Genomic DNA, 17,190 nt, shown 5'->3' on the forward strand with positions numbered 1-17,190 from the left:
GGATTGATTGATACTGGGGACAGAAGATTCCAGTCACCTCGTCTCTGGTAAGAGACTCAAGTAGAGCTATTCACAGTTCTGATAATCAGTTCTTGGAGCAGTGTGAGCAGGAGCCTGGACCTTCAGATGTGAAATGGAGACTCAGTCATTAACCCAGAGCTGTTCCATCAACAGACAGTTACAGTACTGTGTGCACCCCTATTTCAATGTCTTATGTTTGTTTGTAGGTGTTTTTCAACTTGAAGATGACACCAAAAATTCACACGGTTCTTCTGACTTGGTTGTTAACCCAGCAGGTAATATTCTCAAACCACACACTGTTGTCCCTGCTTTCTACTGACCACATCTTTTTTTTAAAAAAATATTTATTTATTTATTTTTATTATGTGTACAGTGTTCTGCCCAGGCCAGAAGAGGGTACCAGGTCTCATTGCAGATGGTTGTGAGCCACCATGTGGTTTTCTGGGAATTGAATTCAGGACCTCTGGAAGGGCAGCGAGTGCTCTTAAACTCTGAGACATCTCTCCAGCCCTCCTCAGCACATCTTAATGATATTACTGTTGCCATAGTTAGAGAACAGTAGAGGGCATGAATCTTGGATAAGTTATTAAAGATATCATCAGTAAGGGGGAAGGTTGTATAGGGGTGATGATGAGTAATATACACTGATATATATATATATATATATATATATATATATATATTAGGCCTTTTATTTGTATGCTGACTAAAAATTTGATTGAAGAAATAGGAAAATGTAGTATCCATAGACACAAAAGAATCAGAGATATCAGCCTTACCTTTCTGCACCCCTTATAACATAATGATATTGTGAGCATGCATATGCCATATATGAGGTTGGAGTATGTGACATCTCATGCTGTAGACTCCAGACAGAAGCCAGCATGTGTTGAAACTTAGCAAACTTAGCTAGTAACAAAGAACTGTACTTCTTCCTTTCAGGTGACAGGCCTGGCTGAGTCTTTCAATCTGGATATGGCTCCCGATGCATTTGATGATCAGTATGAGGGCTGTGTCCAAGATATGGAGAAAAAAGCACCCCAGTTGTTAGAAGAAGACTTCAGCATGAATAAGGACTTAAAAATTGAGTGGGAAAAGGCAGAGGAAAAATGGAAGGAGATAAAAAAGACAAGGAGCTATCCCAAAGGTTTCAGTGATTATCACGGAACAGCTTTAGTAACTTATACTGGGGCCATCTACTTAGATTTTAACAAAGCTGTTAGAGAATTTAAGAAAAATCCCAGTAACTTTCATTACAAGGCCTTCCATTACTACTTAACAAGGGCTCTTCAGCTTCTGAATAACAAGAAATGTTACACAGTTTACCGAGGCACCACAAACAAATTTCATTACAGCGGGAAGGGCTCTGTGCGGTTTGGGCAGTTTGCTTCCTCATCTTTGGAAGAGAGAGTAGCTCTTAATGGTTTTGGTGGTGCTAGTGGGACACTGTTTATCATTGAAACCTGCTTGGGGGTTCACATAACTGAATTTTCCCACAATCCTGAACAAAAGGAGGTGTTAATTCCAGGCTATGAAGTATATCACAAAGTCAGTGTAACCCCAAGTGGAAAAGCAAATGACAATATTTATCTGACCTCCCAAAAAAGAGGGAAAAGCAACTTCAACTGCTTCTACAGCTCAGGTGAGTGTGAGTCTGGGTCTGCCTTTCAAGGCATAGTTCAAATATCAATTATAATAATCCTTCCTCAATACTTCCAGAGAAAATTACTGTAACATGTTCTCTGTCATAGGTTTGGAGTCACACTCAATTGTAATTAGGTTCAAGCATCGGTGGCTTTATGCCTCTTGGCAACTACCCAAATATCTGTGCCTCATTTTCCCCATTTGAATGGTAGACTCAAATGACAAATACTCTAGTCCTATTGCTTTGAGAATTTAAAGAGAATCATTCAACACACATGACTTGGCATGTAGATGTCATTCACCAAATCCCTTGTGTTTTTAATCATGAAGACCTATGTACACATCTCAGCCATCAGATCCAAAGCTGTGCCGGAGTAGGGCCCAAGCAAGAACATCACTTGCTTACAGTCTAGAGACCTTGTCTCCTACTCCTCACCACTCAGATATGCAGTGTTTCCTTTACTCACATCCAGGCTCCACTCTATGTTGTCCCAGGAAGTTATGTTTGAGTGAGAGGGGAGGGAGCCAACCTGAAATGAGTTACAGTTAGACTACTGAGTGCTGAGCAACCATATCTCTAATCAGCCCTGACACTCTGTGGGGTTTCTGGAAACATGAGAAGTCTTTGGAGCTGAAGTGGAACTACAGGAAGTGATCACAGGGACTTCATGCATTTGCATAGAGAAGTTCAGAGTTAGGATGAAGCCCTAGGAAATCATGACCCCTACCCAGGGGCACAGTCCAGCCAGAGAGATGCTGTCCATCTGGGAGAAACAGTTGATGTCCAGTCCAGGCAGGCTGAGAGCCACAGGTAGGTTCTAGTTCACACCAGCTGACAGAAGGAATCCACATTGCTGCAACAATGGACTTTCAGAAGGTTCAGACCCAGAGACCTCTTCTTGGGTGAAGAAGGAAAAGCCCATAGGGATCCCCAAAAAGCCAGGAAGACTCAGATAGGAAAGGCTTTTCTCCCCAGTCAGTGTCTTAGAGTACAGGATCCGGAAGTGGTCCATCCATCAGTTTGCTCACCTCCTGTTACTTGAGTTCTTTAGGAATCTGAGGAAGCCAGAAGAGTCTAGCCAGGCACACTGAACCCTGGAGCTTACTCTCCTGGGTGTTGAACTGGATGTAAAGTTCTGAACGTTTAGGGGAGACACCTGTGTCTTGAGATATCCCACATGAAGCCTTTCCTTCTCCTCCCATCTGCAGGAACCAGAGACAGCCCTGCATTCCTGCTGCTTGTGGTGCTACCTGTTCTCCTGGTCCAGCTGCTTCCTCTTGCTGAGCTGTAGCCATCTCCTGCCTGCACTTCATGGGGCTGAGTGTTGAAGGGAGGGCAAAGGGCTAGAACTTGGCAGGTTCTCTAAGGTCTGGGGTAAAAGGAAAGATGTGATAATTTTTGTGGGGAGATGTACTTTAGTATTCACTTCTTCCACAGACACCCAACGAACTTACTGGGTGTCAGTGAAACTTTATGCTCTGACTTCAAATTTACTACTTTTTGATACTTGTCTATGATCAAAAGTAATGTTCATCTGCATTGTTAGCGCTAACAGCTTTAAAGCATGCAATATGTAATGAATATTACAATGTAGTGAAATAAACCGTCTATAGCCAAACCTTGATTTCTGTGCCTATGTATTTCTATAGGTTGTATTATTTGTTTGAGAAACTCATCTAAGGCTTAAGGTCTGATGCTCACACTAATATAACTGAAAAAAAAAAGCATATTGTACAATTGTAACACATGCTCCTGCAGGACAAATTGATTATGTCATAAATATAAGAGCTGGCCTAGATAAAGTCACTCCCTACTTTATACCCTAAAAAACACAGCCAGCTACTGAGCCCTGTCAGCCAATTTCTAAACTTTGATCATCTGTTAGGACATGGATAAGCCCATCTATTTTTTAAAATTTTAGTATTAAGAGTATTGCCAGATGTGTTCATGTTCATGTCTTGAAATGTGTTAGGGGTCATGGGCAACTCTGTGTTATCAGTTGTCTCCTTCCATCTTTATGCAGGATCCAGGGATCAAACATAAGGTTGTCAGTTTCACATATCAAGCATTTTAACTGCTAAATCATCTCAGCAACCCAGACAGGCACATTTTGGGGCATATATGGATCAGGAAGTCTGTGCTCTGCACCCACTCAAACAGGGTTTAGTTCAAGCTTATAAACCTTCTATTACTCCCCATATCACGAAGTAAGAGACCCTGGGAATAGACCATAGAGTCATTTCACATAATAATTATAATCAGCTAAATGTATTGTAGCAGCTAGCAGGAAAACAAATGCTGAACCAAACCAGAGGCTGTTGAGCTAAGAGTGGTGAGGATGAGGGCAGGGTTTTAAATGTGAAAACCTCAAAGACCTCGAGTGTCTGTAATAGCAAACCAAGAGCTATTTTGCTCTGAAAAATTAAGTAGTCAAGGGGACCCAAGAATACTCCTTGAGTGTCTGCTTAAGCAGGTTACAGAAGACAAAAAGGCAGCTAGTCATATGATACAACAAAAGAGGTGGTCATGGGTGCACACTTCTTGTCAAGGGTTGGGGGACATCACTGATTTGAAGTTACTGGCATCTTATCTTGCAGGGATTTAAGTCAGCGTCAAATGGTTATTAAGTAGCAAAATGGAAGAGCCTAACATAAAATGCAATTTCTTTAGCCATTATGCCATTCCCCACTGACTGTAGATAATATCAATCAAATCTTTGAAAATGCATAGTGAAAGTTTTAGAGATAGCTTGGAATCTTCATTGTGCATAGAGACCTCAGAGTTCTGGGCAGATAAATAGAATAATGAGGACATTAAAACAAAACAGTCCCCAAACACCTGTAACAAAACTCCCGTTGGAATCCACTGAGGGTATATAGACCCATTTCCTTTCCTTCCCTTTGGGTACCCTGAGTCCCATGTAGGGAGGGTTTTACTCCCTATGAGATTATGTTTGGAAGACTTCCCTACTGCTTCCCCAATTCAGATTCCAGCAGTTGGTAAAATTCTCTAAAACCATTTCTTTCTCAAGTCACTACAAGCATTCCAGTAGTTCAAACAGGCTGTTTACTGAACTATCTGAGAAACATACCATTCTTCTAGTCCTTCAGCGCTTTTTGCTTTGAGTCTGATGATACTGTCTGGGTGATGGGATGGGATTCTCTTCACTCCAGGGGTGGTGAAGTTTGCTGGCATTACACATGGACCCAGCACACACAGGTCATGAAAGTGTAAACCAGACACTTTTGCCAAATGCACTGTTTCCCACACTATGGACCGGTTAAAATGAAGGTTTACTCGGGACCCAGTCCTTCCACTCAATGCTCTGCTATTTCCTCCTGAGTCTTATGTATGGTATGAATACAGTGTCATTGTCCAACCCCCACTGCCCACAGACCTGGCCCTTGTAACTGGGAAAGACAGGGAAGGTAATAACTAAGGTGGCTACTGAACAGCAACCCATACTTCATCTCTAACTTTGCTCACTAAGGTCCACTTTAAATATCTGGTTATACTGGAAAAAGAAACGCTGTGCAAGTTTATATTTTGAGATATGTATATACAGATAACAATTCTATGCATACCTTGTTCCTAGAGTTTCCTTTGTAAAAAGTGGGACTGTAAAACAGAGGTTTCCTGAAAAGACATGGATGAATGTATAGGAAGAAAGCCTTCTCCCTAGCAATGCATAAAAGGAAAATGTAATTCAATGGGCATAAAATTAAAAAACTGAAAATTCTATAAAAAAAGAGCCTGGCCTTTGGGAAACAGGGAAAACCCGGGGATCAAGATCCAACCCATGGGAAGGGATCCTAGACATAGAGTTTGTCTTTCCCAGCCTGAAATTGGCTGGGATTGCTGGTTATGTTTAGACACCCAGCCTCCATGGTACATAGAAATAGGAACTAACCAGACTGTCAGTTTATAACTCTTTGTTGCAAGAGGCAGGTGGTAGCAATCCCAAATAACATCAGAAGACTTTTACAAGGGTCTTAAACTTGTCTATTACAGAAAAACCTTTAACCTAGGTATTTCCCCTTATTCTGATGCCTGCCTTGTGGGTCAACTCATCTAGACAATAGCAATATTACCAAGCCCCTGAGACTACTTGGATGGACTGTACTAATGGATTAACAAATGTGCTTCTTCTGATGCTTTATGGGAAAAAACAATATGTACCATGCACTACAATAAACAAGCAAATAAAGAGTTATACTTGTCCTTCTACTCCTGGTCAGGGCAGGGATAGCCAAATCAACAGCTATAGACACATCAGTCTTTTTCATGGGAGACAAAACATGAGGAAACTAAGTAGATAGGCTGACAAGACCTAGAGGCATTGTTAGTTTCTGTTTCTGAATGAGAACAACAGTTAGACTCTCTTCCAGATGTGCTTGTACAAAATCAGAAAGGCTTAGACTTACTTCCCGTGACACAAAAGCGACTTCTGAGAAGCTTGTTGATTTAATGCTGGTTAATCAGGAGTATTTAGAAAAAAAGTCATGGTTGGGGAAGATGAGAAAGCAGGGAAGATGAGAGAGACAGACACACACAGAGACAGATAGAGACACAGAGACACAGATAGACACACCCAGAGAGACAGAGAGACACAGAGAGATCAGATAATTGGTGTCAGTCTGTGTTCTCTTGGTCGCCCTGGCTAACTACTCTGTTACCAACACTGACTGTCCTTTGATTCTCATTCTGATTGGATTCATGAAGGGCCCTCTATCTTATACTATAGAGTAGTATAAGTCCATGATTTGACTCATTCACTTCGACTAGTGCAGAATGTTTACAGGCCCCCAGACATAGGACAGCTGATTGCATGCTGCAAGTACCATTCAGGCTGTAAAACTCAGCACCACAATCCAAAATGTAAACGAAGTCCTAATCTATCCAAGCCCAAAGTTCTGGGAAAGTCTCTACCTTGCTTTTTGGCTTCTGTAATTCTGCTTTGTCTTGTTACTGAAGTATGCCAACCCACAATATGGTGTTTGTGCTTAAAGCTCACCCAGAGAAAGGCTTGGAACTGCACTCAGGTCCTGAACACCCAGTGTAGTCACTGACCAGCTAATGAAGACCTTCTATTGGCTTAAACCCATGTCCCAGTAGTATACTCTGATGGATACCCTACAACAGCAGAAGCCCTTTCCTCATATTCTTAACTCTAAAGCCAGAACCAAGTGGCTGAAGCTGCCAAGATCTGCTGATTGAAGGGGCTGGAATTTGACTCCTTGTTCAAATATCTGTTCACCAGCTTTCTGTTTTTGATCATTTCTTCCACTGCTTAAGCTTTTCTTTAATTACTTTTCCACAAATTGGAAGCTTAGCTGGGTGAATTCTTGCTCTGAGGTCATCAATCCCTTTATTCTATTTAGCATCAGGCTTTTGTTTAGACTTTTTTGCTCCTTGAGCACTGGAGTTTGCTCTAATATAGTTCCTGATGCTCTTTTTTTTCTTTAAACTACATTTTGTATTTTCCTTGATCAGCTGTCTCCTTTTAGTTATATATCTGCATAAGAGTGACCACTAATAACCATATGACACAGTCAAATCTAGGCTGGCTTGAAATCACCTCTGCCAATGCCATTAATCCAAAATTCTTCCATTTAGCATCAGGATTTTTGGACAAGGGCAGAAGGCAGCTACATTCTTTGCCAAACTATCACAAGAATGGTCTCCGGGACACTTAGTAATATTCTTCTCTTCTGAAAGCTCTTGAGCTCAAGGGGTGGGGGGTGGGGTGGGGCAGCTCAAATCAACCCCAGCACCACTGTCTCCCATTAAGCTCCACTTAAAGGTTTCAACTAATCCAAACTCCCAAAGTCCACATTCTGCCAAAAAACAGTATGGTCAGGTCTATCACCCTGTTCTCTGATATCAACTTCTGTCTAAGTTACTGTTCTATTGCTGTGAATAGAAGCATGACCAAAACTACTCTGTAAAGGGAAACATTTAAGTGGGACTTGCTTACAGTTTCAGAGTCCATTATCATCAGGAAGGAAGCATTGTGTCATGCAGACAGACATAGTCCTGGAGAAGTAGCTAAGAGGTCTACATCCAGATCCATGGGCAGCAGTAAGAGAGAGTCACTGGGTCTGGAGAGATGGCTCAGAGGTTAAGAGCACTGACTGCTCTTCCAGAGGTCCTTAGTTCCCAGCAACCACATGGTGGCTCAAAACCATCCGTTATGAGACCTGGTGCCCTCTTCTAGTGTGCAGATATACATGGAAGCAGAATGTTGTATACATAATAAATAAATAAAATCTTAAAAAAGAGAGAGTCACTGTCCTGGGGATGGGCTTCTTGTAATCTTGAAGCTTGGTGACACTCTTCTTCTAAACAAGCAGCACCTACTAATCCTTTCAAATTGTGCCAAAAGACTCTGGGCTGTCAAGTACCATTATGGTGAGCATATGAGTGGAGGGTATGGAAGGGTGAGGAAGGCAATGAGGTTCATGTCTTTGGAGAGAGGTGGATATAGGAAGGCAAAGATGGTGAGGAACAGGGTGATGTGGGAGGCCTACTTCCCATCTGGGACCATGGTGATGTCCAGTGCTGGGCTGTAGCCAAGGGCCATATCTGTGTCCATATACTTGCCACAATCGCAGCTTGTGCTGATGTCCACAGATACTGTTACCACTGAAGGCCATGAGGATGCCCAGGGTGTCATGTTGGTACCCGGGGCCTATGCAATCAAAAGGGCCATTCTTCTCTGAGTGACCTGTCAGCCACCACAACAGGCTTTTAGGTAATTTGTAAAACTGGTGTATAGGGCAAAGATCAACCAACTTTTTCTTTCTGCAGTATCTACCTCTCTCTCTGAAACACACACACACACATACACACACACTCTACACACACACACACACACACACACACACACACACACACACACACACTAATCAGTTTTTTGGGGTGTAACAGAATATCCCAAATATTTTTGATACAGACACAACTGGAAATGCAGTTTTATTAATAGAGTGATTGCCATGTAACACCAGGTCCTGGGTTCTATTTTTCTACAAATAAATATGGTTTTGTGGCAACAGAATCAGGAGTTCATGTGTCCTCAGCCACATAAGACAGGAAGAGGCCAATCCAGGCTAATGAAACCATGTCTCGAACAAAAGTAAAAACAAAAAGCTCAAAATAAAAAAGTTGGAAACTGGAAAAGTTATGATAACAAAATACAATGTAAGAATTTAAATAGTTCATAAACCATCTGGCTTCCCTTTGAAATCTAAACTGAAACTGAAAGTACACTGTCCACAGGATAAAAAGGACACACCACTGCCTTCTGCACACTTACTTATAGAAGAGGCCAGAGACCCAGCCACCAAATATCTGCTCAGGTATCTGACAAATCTGAACTCTGTCCTCTGAAGGGGAGGGCCTCTAAAGTCAAAGGACTTTGATAAAAATCTGAGGGCTGCAGGGGGTGGGTGGGGCGGGTGGTCTATAACTCAAGGGTTAAAGCCAGAAGTTCGATTCTGGGCAAGAAATAGCCCATTAGAGAGATGGGGTCAGGTCTAGATAAAGGGAAGACAGTCAAGAGGCTACCAATCTTTCTAGAAACTTAAAAATATAATGCAGGACTACTCAATTTACCTCCCAGGCCTGCAGGAAGCAACTGGCATCTGTGCACATAGGTGCTTATGTGTATAGATTTTTTTTCATTTCTGTACTTCCTGGGTTTTCAGAACAGAACAGGAATATGCATCATTAATCCCATTTTCCTCCCAGCTCCTCAACATTAGCTTCTATCCTCTTCTTGGCTTTATTTATTAATTTTTAAAGAGTTTTAAAGACTACATTCTTGCTATGTTGCCCGGTCTAACTTAGACCTTGAGGTCCTCCTGTTCTAAATCTCCTGCATGTTGGTGAACGTTGGCTAATTTTTTGTTGTTGCTGCTGATGTAGGATCTGGCAGATATAAAGCAGGATGGAAGGACAGTGGGAGTGAATGAGGAAAGAGGGGATGGCGATGAGGGAAAAGAGAGAGATGGATTTTTTTAAATTGAGATCCAAGGTGTTAGGTACACAGATTTCCAGGGGGACTTTTAATTGGCAGGCACAAATTGCAGGAGTTCATGCTAATGTTGAAGTGACTCAAGTTGCATTTCTTCAGTCTGTGTGGGGTGTGAGGGGCATCAGGGCCAGGGAAGGAGGCTGCACTTAGCTTCCCAGAGAGAAGTATACACCAGTCTTGCAAAAGGCAAATACCTGGATCAACCACATGAGGAACTAGGGAGGGGAGGAGAGAGTTGAAAACTTACTCCAGACTGGCTGGGCCATACTTCCTGAATGAGAAAGTCCCTCTGCCGACTGACCAACCCTACAGCATTGATTTCTGCTGGAACCTCTATCTGGTATTTCTCAAAATTGCTAGCTTCAATATAGAGTTTGATGCTTAAGTTTTAAGACAAGAAAGGGATGTCTCTAGCTGACAAAAAAGAAAGAGCTAGAAAGTGAAGATGTGTGCTCAGTAAATCAGATTTACTGTCTTGCCGTATATAGCTCAGTGGAAAGGTACTTAACAGTCAAGCACAAGTTTCTGGGTTCAATCCTCAGTATTGACCAACTGGAATTCATGCTCCGTGGTCCTTCCCCAAAAGCAAACTGTGGACTGGGGAGATGGCTCATTTGTTAGAGCAAGTAGTTCCTCTTACAGAGGGATCAGAGTTCAGTTCCATCACCCACATCAGGTGGCTCACAAGTGCCTGTAACTCCAGCTCCAGAGAACCTGACACCTCTGGCCTCAGAGGTCACCTGCACTAAAATGCACAATACCCCCTAGCCCAGGACATGCATGCATACATATTACTAAAAAGAAGAGAAATACATCCTTTTAAAAGCAAATTGTGTCAGAATTAACAAAGGACCTCATCAGAAATGCTACATACATGGCTTTAGGACTGGGGTCCAGACATCTCTGTTGGTGACAGGTTCTAGAGAACTTCTAATACAACCTAACTATAGGAAGCATTTTGAAAAAGTAGCAGGATCCTAAATGGCTCAGGTTGTACATAAGGCTATGGGAAATCGTGTGTGTTTCTATGCTGGCCAGAGCTTAATTTTACCTTTGTTTTTATTTTCAGAGTCTCATTACATCCTAACTTTACTTGGGACTTTGGATGCCCCTGCCTCTACCTCCCAAGGGCTGGGATTATAGGTGTGTGCTGACATATTGGTTGTCTAAGAAGAATTAAGAGTTCAGGTGCATATCTTGTGTACCAGAATATGGTTATTTTACAATAATTAATGATGCTTTAAGAGTTGAGGATGTACAGATGTGGAAACCTTCAGTGTAGTGCAGAACTCCTAGGTCTGTTGTTTCTGCAGTGTCCTCTAAAGAATCAGGGCAGGAGAAGCCAAGCATTGGAGGTCAAGCCTTCCCAAGAACAACTAGTTAGCCACATTGATCAGCTCCTCACTGCCTTTCTCAGGGTGTGTGAAGAACATTGTCTTTCCAGCTAAGTCATAATTCTGTGGAAATGAACCCAACAGGCTTAGATTGGTGTGGGGAGAGTGTTCATGAATTCCCAAAGCCATAGGCAGGAATGAAGGGATGGATCTACACCAACTGGGATTGACCTTTCTTGTAATTCCTTGTCTTGCCTTTCACTGTATTTGTTACAGCTCCACCCATCAAAAAGTAGTGCAAACAATACATTCTCATAAGACATAGTTATTAATAAGGGTGATTGTGTTAGTCTGCTTCCTTGATTTTTATTTATTTATTTATTTATTTATTTATTTATTTATTTATTTTGTGTGTACATGCACATGTGTGGGCATATGCAGTTGTGTGGGCACATGCATGTCTGTAGGTACTTGCGTGTGGAAGTCAGAGGACAATCTCTGGTGTCATTCCTCAGGCACTCTCACCATTATTGTAAAGACTGTATCTCTCACAGTCCTGGAAAACCATATAGGCTGTTTTGGCTGCCCAGAGAGACTAAGGGATCTCGGGGACCCATCTCCCTCCACCTCCCAGTGCTAGAAAACGAGTACATGTCATCACCTCCTTCTTTCCCCAAGGGTTCTTGGAATCAAACTTGGATCTATGTTTACAAGGCAAGTACTTTACCCATTGAGCTATCGCCTCAGTTTGTGTTTATTACTATCACAAAATGCTTGGTCCTGGAAAATTCATAAAGCCAAGGTGCTTATTCAATTCACAGTCTGATAGCTGGAAAGTCTAAATATCATGGCAATGCTGGCTGGTTAGGCTTTTCCTGGCAGAATCACAATGTGGCAGAGAAGCCATTGCTATGTGCATAGGGAATACATGGCAAGGAGGAAGCCAGAGAGGTTCTGGGTCCAGACTTGCTCAGGTAGGAACTCAGCAGGATCCCAGATGTGAAATGATCTCTTCTGAGGGTAATGTCCCCCAGGACCTGGTCACTTCCAAGGATACTTTACCTATAAAGGTTACATCACCTTCATATGGCCACACCGAGGAGCTGTGTAGGACAAACATATTCAAACCATAGAACATAATGACAGCATTAAAAGTCATTCAAAGGTAACTAGTTGAATGTGAGCCACAAGCTATTCAAATATGGAAAAGAATTTAGAGTCTGTACAAAGTAAATCATCAGAGCCTATGAAAGATCTGCTAAAATATGGTCTGTTTCTCCCTGATAGTCTACACACTACCTAGCTCTGTGTGTTACCAGGATTGATTGATCCTGAGGAGAGAGGATTTCACTTCATCTCTGGTAAGGGACCCAAGCAGAGCTATTCAGAGTCCTGATAATCAGTTCTTGGAGCAGGGTGAGCAGGAGCCTGGACCTTCAGATGTGAAATGGAGACTCAGTCATTACCCCAGAGCTGATCCATCAACAGACAGTTACAGTACTGTGTGCATCAGTCTTTCATTGTCTTATATTTCCTTGCAGCTGTTTTTCAACTTGAGGATGACATCAAAAATTCACATGTTTCTTCTGACTTGGTTGTTAACCCAGAAGGTAATATTCTCACCCCACACTCTGGGCCCTGCTTTCCCTGATCACATCTTCATGATATTAATATTCCCAGGACTGAGAACATAGTTAGAGAATAGTAGAGGGCATGAATCTTGGAGATGTCATGTAAAGACATCAGTAAGGGGGGAGGTAGTGTGGGAATGATTATCAGCAATATACACTGATATATGTACATGAAAATATCATGATAGGCCTGTTTTTTGTATATTTACTAAAAGTTTGATTTAATAAAGAGAAAAAACGTAGTGTCCATAAACACAAATGGATCAGAGATCTCAGCCTTGCCTTTCTACAACACTTATACAATCTTTGTGTCCATGCATGTGCCATATATGAGATTGGAGTATGTGACATCTCATGCTTTAGGCTCCAGAGAGCACCCAGCACATGTTAAAAACATAGCAACTTAGCTAGTAACAAAGAACCCTACTTCTTCCTTTCAGGTGACAGGCCTGGCTGAGTCTTCCAATCTGGACTTGGCTCCTGATGCATTTGACGATCAGTATGAGGGCTGTGTCCAAGAAATGGAGAAAAAAGCACCCCAGTTGTTAGAGGAAGACTTCAATATGAATAAGGACTTAAAAGTTGCATGGGAAATGGCAGAGGACAAATGGCAAGAGATAAAAAAGACAAGGAGCTATCCCAAAGGTTTCAGTGATTATCATGGAACAGCTGTCGTGGTCTACACCGGGAACAACATCTATAAAAATTTTAATAGAGCTCTTAGAGAATTTAAGAAAAATCCCAGTAACTTTCATTATAAGGCCTTCCATTACTACTTAACAAGAGCTCTCCAGCTTCTGAATAACAACAAATGTTACCCCGTATACCGAGGTACCACGAACAAATTTCATTACAACAGGATGGGCTCTGTGCGATTTGGACAGTTTGCTTCCTCATCTTTCGACAAGAAGATAGCTCTTGAAAATTTTGGTGGTGCTAATGGGACATTGTTTACCATCGAAACCTGCTTGGGGGTTAACATAACTGGATTTTCCTACTACCCTTCTGAAAAGGAGGTGTTAATTCCAGGCTATGAAGTATTTAACAAAGTCACTGTAACACCAAGTGGAAAAGCAAATGTCAATATTTTTCTGAACTCCCCACAAAGAGGGAAAAGCAGCTTCAACTGCTTCTACAGCTCAGGTGAGTGTGGGTCTGTGTCTGCCTTTGAAGGCATAGTTCAAGTATCATTTATAGTAATCCTTCCTTAATACTTCCAGAGAAAATTACTCTACCATGTTCTCTGTCATAGCATGGAGTCAGACTCAGTTGTAATTTGGTTCAAGGATCAGGGGCTCTGTTACTGTTGGAAACTATCCAGATATCTGTGCCTCAGTTTCCCCATTTTAATGATACTTACCTAATGACAAATATTCTAGTAGTATTGCTTTGAGAATATAAAGAGAAGCATTCAACACACATGACTTGGCATGCAGATACCATTCACCAAATGCCTTTTCTTTTTAAACATGAATAGGTATGTACATATCTCAGCCATCAGATCCAAAGTCATGCTGGAGTTGGACTTGACAGTCACAAAAAAATCACTTTTGCACACTCTAGAGACCTTGTCTCCTACTCCCCATCACTCAGATATGCAGTGTATCCCTTACTCACATCCAGACTCCACTGTATGTTTTCCCAGGAAGTTAAGTTTGACTGAGAGGGTAGAGAGCTAACCTGAAATGAGTTACAGTTAGACTACTGAGTGCTGAGCAACCATATCTCTAATCAGCCCTGACACTCTGTGGGGTTTCTGGAAACATGAGAAATCTTTGGAGCTGAAGTGGAACTACAGGAAGTGATCACAGGGACTTCATGCATTTGCATAGAGAAGTTCAGAGTGAGGATGAAGCCCTAGGAAATCATGACCCCTACCCAGGGACACAGTCCAGCCAGAAAGATGCTGTCCATCTGGAAGAAACAGTTGATGTCCAGTCCAGGCAGGCTGAGAGCCACAGGTAGGTTCTAGTTCACACCAGCTGACAAAAGGAATCCACATTGCTGCAACAATGGACTTTCAGAAGGTTCAGACCCAGAGACCTCTTCTTGGGTGAAGAAGGAAAAGCCCATAGGGCTCCCTAAAAAGCCAGGAAGACTCATATAGGAAAAGCTTTTCTGCCCAGAGTCTTAGAGCACAGGACCCTAGAAGTGGTAGATCCATCAGTTTGCTCACCTCCTGGTACTTGAGTTCTTTAGGAATCCTGAGGAAGCCAGAAGAGTCTATCCAGGCACACTGACCCACTCTCCTGGGTGTTGAATGGATGTAAAGTTCTGAAAATTTAGGGGAGACACCTGTGTCTTGAGATATCCCACATGAAACCTTTCCTTCTTCCATCTGCAGGAACCAGAAACAGCCCTGTATTGCTGCTGCTTGTGGTGTTACCTGGTATCCTGGTCCAGTTGCTTCCTCTTGCTGAGCTGTAGCCATCTTTTGCCTGCAGTGGATTGGGCTGACTGCTGAAGTGAGGGCAAACGGTTAGAATTTGGCAGGTTCTCTACGATCTCTGGTAGAGGGAAGGGTGTGATAATTTTTGGGGAGATCTACTTGAATATCCCTGACTTCCACAGACACCTATGGTACTTACTGGCTGTTAGTGAAACTTTATTCTGACTTCAAATTTACTACTCTTTATTACTTTGCTATGGTCAAAGAGCAATGTTTGTCTGCATCATCAGTAGTAACAGCTTTAAAGCATGCAATATGTGATGAATGTTACAGTCTAGTGAAATAAACTGTCTATACTCACACCTTGATTTCTGTGATTTGGTATTTCTGTAGGTTGTATTATTTGTTTGAGAAACTCTCCTAAGGCATGAGGTCTGATGCTCACAGTGATACAGCCTAGAAAGTTCATGTTGTAGATTAGTCACAGATCCTCCTGCAGGACAAATTGAGTGTAACATAAACATAATGGCTCACCTAGATGAAGTTACACCCTACTCTATCCCTTCAGAACACAGTCAGCTACTGAGACCTGTAAGCCAATTTCCATAACTCTGATCATCTCTGAGGACATAGATAAACACAGTAATTTTTAAAATTTTAGTGTTAGTGTATTTATTGATGGGTGCATATTCATGCTTTGAAATGTGTTTAGGGGTCATGAGCAACTCTGTGTCATCAGTTCTCTGCTTCCACCTTTGCGCAGTTTCCAGGGATCAAACTCAGGTTGTCAGCTTCCCATATCAAGCATTTTAACTGTTGAACCTCTTCAGCATCCTAGAGGGGCATATGTGGACCAGCAAGTCTGTTCCTGTACATACCCAGAGAGGGTTTAGCCCAAGATTACGAAGCTCCCCTTACACCCCATGTTATAGAATAAGAGACGCTGGGAAAAGACCATAGAGTCATTTCACATTATAATTATACTGAGTTGTATGCATTGTAGGTGCCAGCAGGATAACAAGCTCTGAGCCAAACCTGAGACTGTTGAGCTAAGAGTGGTAGGGATGAGGGAAGGACTTTAAACGGGAAAACATCAAGGAGACTCGAGTATCACCACAAGCAAACCTAGAACTGTTTTCCTCTGCAAAATTAGGTAGTCAAGGAGACCCAAGAATACTCCCTGAGTGTGTGCATAAGCAGGTTGCAGAAGACAAGAAGTCAGCAAGTCATATCATATTCTGGAAATGGTCATGAAACCAAAAAGGCAGCTAGTCACATGATACAACAAAGGAGGTGATCATGGGTGTAAGATTCTTGGCAAGGTTGTTGGGATATCACTGAATTGAGGTTACTAGTATCTTATCTTGCAGGGACTTAAGTCAGAGTCAAATGGTTATTATGTAGCATGATGGATGCCTAACCTAAAATGGAGTTTCTTTAGCCATTACACCATTCCCCACTGTCTGTAGATAATATCAACCATATCTTTGAAAATGCATAATGAAAGTTTTAGAGATAGCTTGGAATCTTCATTGTGCATAGAGACCTCAGAGTTTGGGCATATAAATAGAATAATAAGGACATTAAAACAAAACAGCTTGAAAACAACTTTAACAAAACTCCCTTTGGAATCCACTGAAGAGTGTATAGGCCCATTTCCTTTCCTTTTGGGTGCACTGATTCCCATATAGGGAATATTTTACTCCCTATGAGATTATGTTTGGAAAACCTCCCCTACTGCTTCCCCAACTCAGACTCCATAAGTTGGCAAAATTCTGTGAACCCATTCATTTCTCAAGTCACTACAAGCATTCTGGTAGTTCAAACAGGCTGGGCACTGAACCATCTGAGAAATATACCCTTTTCCTAGTCCTTCATGGCTTTCTGTTTGAGTCTGATGATACTGTCTGGGTGGAAAGGATTAGCCAAGAGGGCACTGGAACTGACTTGACAAGGACCCTCTGTGGTGATTCTCTTCACTTCAATGATGGTGAAGGTTGCTGGCATTACACATGGATCCAGCCCACACATGATATGAAAGTGTAAGCCAGACACTGCTGCCAAATGCACTGTCTCCCACACTCATGGACCTGTTAAAATGAAGGCTTCATCTGGACCCAGGCCCTCCAATCAAT

The 17,190-nt window shown here is 42.1% G+C and overlaps 2 protein-coding genes across 4 annotated transcripts; both read left to right on the forward strand.

Moving 5' to 3' along the window:
• Positions 1–245: 245 nt before the first annotated feature.
• On the forward strand, positions 246–2,957 carry LOC100772218 (T-cell ecto-ADP-ribosyltransferase 2-like). Of its 2 annotated transcripts, none has more exons than XM_035441394.1 (3): positions 246–296; positions 964–1,687; positions 2,866–2,957. In XM_035441394.1, exons 1-3 carry the CDS (start codon positions 246–248, stop codon positions 2,955–2,957), a joined length of 867 nt encoding a protein of 288 aa, XP_035297285.1. The 2 variants fall into 2 exon arrangements, with proteins under 2 accessions (XP_035297285.1, XP_035297286.1); XM_035441395.1 differs by having other exon boundaries at positions 964–1,663; positions 2,875–2,957.
• Positions 2,958–8,938: 5,981 nt separating this feature from the next.
• LOC100771938 (T-cell ecto-ADP-ribosyltransferase 2) lies at positions 8,939–15,417 on the forward strand. Of its 2 annotated transcripts, XM_027407836.2 has the most exons (5): positions 8,948–9,024; positions 10,771–10,844; positions 12,577–12,645; positions 13,107–13,809; positions 15,011–15,417. In XM_027407836.2, exons 3-5 carry the CDS (start codon positions 12,595–12,597, stop codon positions 15,091–15,093), a joined length of 837 nt encoding a protein of 278 aa, XP_027263637.1. In that variant the 5' UTR covers positions 8,948–9,024; positions 10,771–10,844; positions 12,577–12,594; the 3' UTR covers positions 15,094–15,417. The 2 variants fall into 2 exon arrangements, with proteins under 2 accessions (XP_027263638.1, XP_027263637.1); XM_027407837.2 differs by lacking the exon at positions 10,771–10,844 and having other exon boundaries at positions 8,939–9,024.
• Positions 15,418–17,190: the final 1,773 nt, after the last annotated feature.

The sequence above is a fragment of the Cricetulus griseus genome, chromosome 3 (genome assembly GCF_003668045.3).
Source record: "Cricetulus griseus strain 17A/GY chromosome 3, alternate assembly CriGri-PICRH-1.0, whole genome shotgun sequence".
NCBI classification, from domain to species: Eukaryota; Metazoa; Chordata; class Mammalia; order Rodentia; family Cricetidae; genus Cricetulus; species Cricetulus griseus.

Excerpts from the sequence above, each read along its gene's own strand:
- LOC100772218 (XM_035441394.1), top strand. The coding sequence starts at position 246 with ATGACACCAAAAATTCACACGGTTCTTCTGACTTGGTTGTTAACCCAG. Across the intron at positions 297-963 it reads CTTGGTTGTTAACCCAGCAG|GTGACAGGCCTGGCTGAGTC; the intron begins GTAATATTCTCA and ends TCTTCCTTTCAG. Across the intron at positions 1,688-2,865 it reads GTGTGAGTCTGGGTCTGCCT|CATCTGCAGGAACCAGAGAC; the intron begins TTCAAGGCATAG and ends TCCTTCTCCTCC.
- LOC100771938 (XM_027407837.2), top strand. The coding sequence starts at position 12,595 with ATGACATCAAAAATTCACATGTTTCTTCTGACTTGGTTGTTAACCCAG. Across the intron at positions 12,646-13,106 it reads CTTGGTTGTTAACCCAGAAG|GTGACAGGCCTGGCTGAGTC; the intron begins GTAATATTCTCA and ends TCTTCCTTTCAG. Across the intron at positions 13,810-15,010 it reads CAACTGCTTCTACAGCTCAG|GAACCAGAAACAGCCCTGTA; the intron begins GTGAGTGTGGGT and ends TTCCATCTGCAG.